General features: G+C 44.2%; 1 protein-coding gene across 1 annotated transcript in view; it reads left to right on the top strand.

Moving 5' to 3' along the window:
- The window catches only part of wdr36 (WD repeat domain 36), an 8,731-nt gene extending 2,184 nt beyond the window's left edge, over positions 1–6,547 (top strand). The window contains exons 7-22 of the mRNA XM_015395470.1: positions 623–755; positions 1,258–1,433; positions 1,510–1,630; positions 1,715–1,780; positions 1,881–1,970; positions 2,125–2,267; positions 3,216–3,333; positions 3,404–3,569; positions 3,648–3,756; positions 4,368–4,447; positions 4,536–4,643; positions 4,724–4,955; positions 5,031–5,150; positions 5,234–5,315; positions 6,054–6,241; positions 6,326–6,547. Coding sequence (XP_015250956.1) covers positions 623–755; positions 1,258–1,433; positions 1,510–1,630; positions 1,715–1,780; positions 1,881–1,970; positions 2,125–2,267; positions 3,216–3,333; positions 3,404–3,569; positions 3,648–3,756; positions 4,368–4,447; positions 4,536–4,643; positions 4,724–4,955; positions 5,031–5,150; positions 5,234–5,315; positions 6,054–6,241; positions 6,326–6,475 — 2,082 coding nt within the window. The 3' untranslated portion in view covers positions 6,476–6,547. The remainder of the gene's footprint in view (positions 1–622; positions 756–1,257; positions 1,434–1,509; positions 1,631–1,714; positions 1,781–1,880; positions 1,971–2,124; positions 2,268–3,215; positions 3,334–3,403; positions 3,570–3,647; positions 3,757–4,367; positions 4,448–4,535; positions 4,644–4,723; positions 4,956–5,030; positions 5,151–5,233; positions 5,316–6,053; positions 6,242–6,325) is intronic.
- The last annotated feature ends 380 nt before the right edge of the window (positions 6,548–6,927 follow it).

Genomic DNA, 6,927 nt, shown 5'->3' with positions numbered 1-6,927 from the left:
GATCTGCTTTGTTCTGTCGTTACAAGCTAGAGAACGCCTTGGTTTTATTTCCTTAGAAATAATAGTTTTAGAAGTGTTCCGTTTCCACTAGTCCTCTGAAACCGATCCGTGCCGAGTCTGGACCGAGCTCGGTAAGCTAACCGCGGCAAGCTTGGTTCTTACGACCATTTACACATCAGGCTAGCACGGTTCCTCTGTCTGTCTACCCTAAAACTTCGAGAATAGCTTTTCGGATTGTTTGGAATGCTCAGATGCGCTGCCATAGACATGGACGTTTAGTGTCAACGCACTATTATGGATTATTGTGTCATTCCACTCACTGTCTTAAAAAGCACACAGTGCAGACCTCCGCCAAGTAGCACATTTTGCCCGTAACTGTGACCTGCATCCAAAGCTAAAACTAGCACATGATCTGGTTAATTACCAAGTTAAAATCAACCACTGTTAACAAACGTAATTATCTGTGTGCAGTTATCCTGCAGACACACAAACGCTTTTAAAAACATAACTTCTTTGGCGGAGGTAATAAACTTTGTTAATTAAAGTCGTATTTCTGTTGATGATATTCCAGGTGATGGGCTTTTATTTTGAAAGACTATCTAATGTCGACTTCTCTTCTCAGAGTCCAGCAGTAGATGTGGTCGGGGTTGGCACGGCGACGGGTCGCATCATCATCCACAACATCCGACTGGATGAGACGCTGATGAGCTTCACTCAGGACTGGGGACCAGTCAGCACCCTGGCTTTCAGGACAGGTAGTTCACTCCCGAGTTAGCTCACCTGTGCAGGTCAGACTGGACCAGGGGTTCTGATTGGACCAGGATCACCGTGGTTCTGATTGGACCAGGATCACTGGGGTTCTGATGGGACCAGGATCGGTGGGGTTTTCTTCAGTACATGTTGTCCTCTTTGTGGTTCCAAATGGATCCAAAGATAAGGATCTGGTCCTGTTTGTCCCAAACAGACCCAGCATCCAGTTGATGTGGGTCCAAATGGTGAACAGAAAAAGGGTCAGTCAGGTTTGGGGTTTGTAGTCCAGTGATTCTGTCGGGTTGCGGCCTATCCAGGTTTTAATGTCAGGCTTTGGTTGGACTTCTGGGATGTTTGAAGGTAGAGCAGAGCGTCGTCAGTGTAGAGTTGAAACACTGGTTCTGAAGATGGTGAGGAAAGGCTGGACAGCAAGGTGTCCAAATATGGATCCCTGAGTGACGCCAGATCTTGTCTGAGACGTAACGCAGAGTCTCCTCTCTCCTTCAGACGGCCCTCCGATCGTCGCCTCCGGGAGTCCTCAGGGACACATTGCATTCTGGGACTTGGAGCGCAAGCAGCTCGTAGCCCAGCAGAGAAATGCCCACAGAACAGCGGTTGCCGCGGCAACGTTCCTGCACGGAGAGCCGTTGATGGTCACCAACGGAGCCGATAACGCGATCAAGGTAAAACACCCCAAAAAAATCAACAGAAACCCGTTAGGAAATTATTTTTTCTCACTTAGATCTTTGTCTTTTTCAGGTCTGGATATTTGACCAGGAGGGGGGCGGGGCCAGGCTGCTCAGGTGTCGTCAGGGCCACAGTGCCCCTCCCACCACCATCCACCACCACGGCAACGATGGAAAGAACATCCTGAGCGCAGGTAACAGTTTTCTCATCTGATTAGAATCGAGCTGATGCTTCACACAATTAGCTGAAGCTCACGTCGGTCTGCTGCCCCCATCAGGTCAGGATGGGACACTGCAGTCCTTCTCCACTGTACACGAACGCTTCAACAAGAACCTGGGTCACGGTCAGTTCAGCGTCCAACCAGATCCTCGCTGGGGTTCTCTAAAAATCAGCTTTTTTTAAATGGAGTCTGGATGAAGGGAATAATGCTTTTGTTTTTTCAGGATCTATAAGCAAGAAAAAGGAGAAGAACAAGAAGAAGGGGCTGGCCTACGAGGAGCTGCGTCTTCCTGCAATCACAGCTTTTGCCTCTGGTGGGTCTCCTAACACAGCCTGACTCTCAGAGCTCAGGGTTTCTGCCTGAGAACGGCGTGTGCAGAACTCCATAGAGAAAACATCAGATTTAAGCAGCAGCTGGGTTTCTTTCTCTGTCTCTCTTCTGATTGTCTCTCGCCCTCCCTCTCTCAGGTGTGACCCGTCAGTCGGACTGGGACGGGATCGTGGCCTGTCACCGAGGCCGCCTGACCGCCACCACCTGGAACTACCAGCGCTGCACCATGGGAGCTCATCATCTAAAGCCTCCAGCTGTCAGAAGGGATGCTGTTGCCACGGTAACAGCATGTTTTTGTGCACATGCTTCTTTGCTCATAGACGTTATATACGTAGACGCCTCATTGGACGCCGTCAGCAGCGGGGCCGACATGTTTGGAGGGCGGCCATCTTGGATCGGATCACAGTTCAGACAGCTGCTGTCAGAATCAATAGGAGGTTCCTAAGATCTCATTTTAATCACATGAAAGACGAGTCAGAGATAATATTTCAATAATCTCTTACAACCTCTTAAAAGAACAAAACAAATTTTAAAATTACCTTTATTTTAGATTACACATAATTATTCAGATGAAAAACTATTTAAACTGAATCTGGATGGGATATATGTAAAGTTATATATTTTGCAATTTACTATTAATATGATAAACAAAGTTTTTTTTTTTACATATATTTATATAGTGTATTATTATTGAGTATTTTTAATGATTTCTCTTTGATAATAAGTATTATCATCTATAGAGGAAATTTGTTATGTGATTTAAAGAGAGTAAAGTTATTTTTATTTTTGTTTTTTATTAATTTGTCCTCGGTAAGACTGGTAAATGTATGTTGTGTCTAACTAAAGTTTGTCAAAACTTTTTCCAAAACTCTTTTTCAAACTTTTTTTAATCATTTTTTACACGTAAGTCAACATTTGTTCTTTAATCATTTAATGTGTGCCATATATGATATATATTTTTATATTTTAGAATTTGTTTTGGTCTTTTAAGGGGTTCTAACATGTAAGAGATTATTGTAATATTATATTTTGTTTATTTTTAGTGTGATTAAAATTAGATCTAAGGCGCCTTCTATTCATTCTGACAGCAGCTGTCTGAACCGTGGTCTGACCTAAGATGGCCGCCCTCTAGGCACATAGGCCAGCGTCCAATGAGGCGTCTACGTATGTATGACGTCTATGGCTCTGCTGACTTTGTTTGGCCAAATGCCTTCCTGTCTGTTCCCAGGCTGTTGACATCACTTCCTGCGGTAACTTTGCTTTGATTGGCTTGTCCTGTGGCCGTGTGGATGTCTATAACCTGCAGTCTGGTCTCCACCGCGGTTGCTACGGTGATGATGAAAAAGGTGGGCTTATTTGTCCGTTGGCTCGGTCCATCCTGCGTCTGCCCCCCTCTGACCCCGTCCTGTCCTGCAGCTCACAGCGGCGCGGTGCGAGGCGTTGCTGCAGACACGCTGAACCAGCTGACCCTCACCTGCGGCTCCGATTGGCTGCTGAAGTTCTGGCGCTTTAAGACGAGGAAGCAGGAGGATCAGCTTAAGCTGAGTGCTTCGCCGGCGAGCATGAGGCTTCACAGGGACAGGTGAGACAGCTGAGGAACTGAGCATGCTCAGCGGGTGCGTCCGTCTCCGATCGCTGATCCGTTCCTCCGTCTCTTCAGCGGGATGCTCGCCGTGGCGCTGGATGACTTCACACTAGCCGTCGTCGACATTGAAACCAGACGGATCGTCAGGAAGTTTGCAGGTCACCACGGCAACGTAACAGACATGGTGAGTGGATGCTGACGCTAACAGATTCTAGCAGTTTGATGTTCAGGCTTCGACTTACCGGCTTCATACTGTTCAGATTAGAGATGCAGGTCATCGGTTAATAAGTAAATCTGATGTTGACTGATCTTATCAATCAAGTAACTGATTGATAGGCGGCCATTTCTAAAATGGTGTTTAGAAGCGTCTAATACTATGAAGGACTAAATTCCTTAAAATATGCCTGATTAAAACAAAGAAGGAACTTTTTATTGCTCCAGACGAATAAGAAAAGAACTGCCAATCTCACAAATGACTAAACTTAAAATATATTTAATAAACAAAAAAGTATTTAAATATTTTATTAGATAAATAAAAGGGATTTAAATTAACTTATTTTATTTATTTATTTTTACATTTATGAAATTGTAGGATCACATCACAGTTATTGTGACAAATCTTGTGACCCTCTATTTAGTTAATTGGCATTAATTATGATTATTAAATATGTTGATTAATAGATCTTTATCATGAAACAATCATAATCTGTAACCTTCCTGATGTTGTTGTTTCTGATTGTTTCCCTTCTTCTAAATGAAACTCTGACCTCCATCTTGGTTCTCTTTCCTTCTAAGACCTTCAGCCCTGATGGCCGCTGGCTGGTTACCACGGCGATGGACTGCACCATCAGGACCTGGGACCTCCCCTCTGGCAGGTAAGCTGTGACATCATCGCTTAGTTTTTGTCTTCAGAAGCAGGAGGCTCCGCCCACTTAGCCATTGACGGTTTCCTTATTCCAACAGTCTAGTCGACTGCTTCCTGGTTTCCATGGCGCCCGTGGGAGTGTCCATGTCACCGACAGGAGACTTTCTGGCTACAGCTCATGTGGACAGTCTGGGCATTTACCTCTGGTCTGAACTAATCACAGCACTGGTGACATCACTGATTCTGTCCTGTATCAGCCAATCACAATGCAGATCTCTTTTCTCAGGAACAACAGGAGTCTGTGCGGTCCTGTGGGGCTCCGCCCCCTCCCAGCTGACTACCAGCCAGTTGAGGAGACGCTTCCTGGTGTCTCTGCGGAGGAGGCTGCAGAGGAACTGAAATCAGAGGAGGTCGATGATGCGTACCAGTCGGCTGAGCAGCTCGGGGAGCAGCTGGTGACCCTGTCGCTGATGCCGGAGTCCCGATGGAAAAGTCTGCTCCACCTGGACACCATCAGGGTGAGCTGATCTGCAGCTGCAGGTGTGATCACAGGTGAACCCCTCCCTCACCCGCTGCTGTTTCTGTTCTTACAGAAGAGGAACAAACCTACAGCGCCCCCTGCTGCCCCACCCACCGCCCCCTTTTTCCTGCCAACCGTTCCTGGTCTGACACCTCAGTTTGCGTTGCCCCCGACAACAAAAGAGGACACACAGGTAGGGCCAATCAGCCGGTGTTCTGGATTTAGGGTCATGTGACCATGAAGCGTCTAAATATGGTTATGGTTCCTGTTTGTCAGTCCAAGGTGCTTCGATGGGGGTCGCTGGCTCAGAGGTCTGAGTTCGGTTCTGCTTTGGAGTCCGCACTGGAGTCTGGATCATGTGAGTCTGCATTTCAAAATAAAAGTTTTTTTTTTTTTTTTATCTAAATTTTCATTTTGAATATTCAGTGTTGAGAAATTAATATTATACAGTTTTTTTCTTTATCCACATAATTTACGGTATTTAAAGCTGCAGTAAGTAGGAAATTTACTTCAAAATTAACCGAAATCTTCCTCGTTTGTCTCCCTGGATGAAGGGAGAATTTCCTATAATCAGTCGGAATTCTCTGTCTGGTTTGTTAAAAGTGTCGATACTTTGGAAATAATCGATACTGAAACACGGTACACAGATTAAATACAAATTATCCACACTACTGATGCTAAAGATAAGAGGTGTTTGCATATTTTGGATATTAGCTCAAATAATAACACATCAGTCAACCTTAAAATTTGATATTTATGTTGTTTTTTAAAATATTTTGCAGTTATTTGCAGACTTTTAACTAGTTTCACTTATGTGGTTCAGAAAGCATTCCTGATTATGTTTTATTTTTTTTCTAATGTTTTTATTCTGCATTACTCTATATGTCTGTGGCCGTATTACTTGGTTTGATGAAAAAGTTGCCATTTTGACTTTTAAGTTTGATTTTTTAAGTATCAAAAATAGTAAAAAATATTTTCATAAGAATTTTTGCTGTTAGAAATAAACGCTTTCTGATTATTCTCATTTTTAAATAAATATTTTTACGATTCTGTGCTTTTATTCTGTTAATCTGTAATTAACTTTCGATGCCCCCAGTCGATCGGCCGCTGCAGATCCTGAAGGAGTGTGGGCCGTCCGCGGTTTCCGTGGAGCTTACCTGTCTGACATCAGAAGGAGGCGGAGACAATAACCTCCTGCTCGGCTTCATCCACATGATTGACAGGATGCTGGCTAGTGGGCGGGACTTCGACCTGGCGCACGCTTACCTGGCTCTTTTCTTGAAGGTGAGCTAATTGCAACGCAGCTTTAGACTTTTATTGTGAAAGTGTCCCAGCTTCCTGTTTACCATTATCTGTTTGTTTCATCAGCTTCATCTACGCACGTTGTCGCAGGATGCCGTTGCCATGGAAGCGCTGATTCATCTCTCCTCCAGACTGGAGTCTGGGTGGGCGGAGCTTCAAGGATCGTTTAACCAATCATTGTGTCTGCTGTCGTACACAAAGAGTGCGCTGCTGTGAAGTGCACAGCGTTTGTTTTTGATTAAAGTTTTTCCTGTTTTTGTATCTGACTGAGTGGAATTAATGAAGAAAAAAACCTGGGATTGAATCAGGTTGGTTGATCACTTGATCTGATCCAATCAAACATGGAGGAAATTCCCACAGAACAAACAGCCTTACTGTTTCTGTTCATAGGAGGCGCTCCACTCCGTGTTCTGCTCCAGTTTTTATGTTAAACCCAACATCAAGAATATTTATACAGAATGAAAAAAATCCATGGATGGATTAAAGATGCAGCCTCAATTTTTTAATGAGCATCTGGAATATTTTCCATGTTTTATATCAGCTGTTTGCTTCATATGAGGCTGTATGGATTAGAAATGTTCCAAATAAGATTCAAAGATGAAAATAAAGGTTCTGTCTAGGGATGCAGGATATAATCGGCCCCCTATCGGTATCGGCCTTAAAACTGA

This window comes from Cyprinodon variegatus, unplaced genomic scaffold, assembly GCF_000732505.1.
Source record: "Cyprinodon variegatus isolate N-32 unplaced genomic scaffold, C_variegatus-1.0 Scaffold743, whole genome shotgun sequence".
NCBI lineage: Eukaryota > Metazoa > Chordata > Actinopteri > Cyprinodontiformes > Cyprinodontidae > Cyprinodon > Cyprinodon variegatus.
The sequence above is the reverse complement of the archived record's forward strand: the minus strand, read 5'-3'. Positions and strand labels throughout refer to the sequence as shown.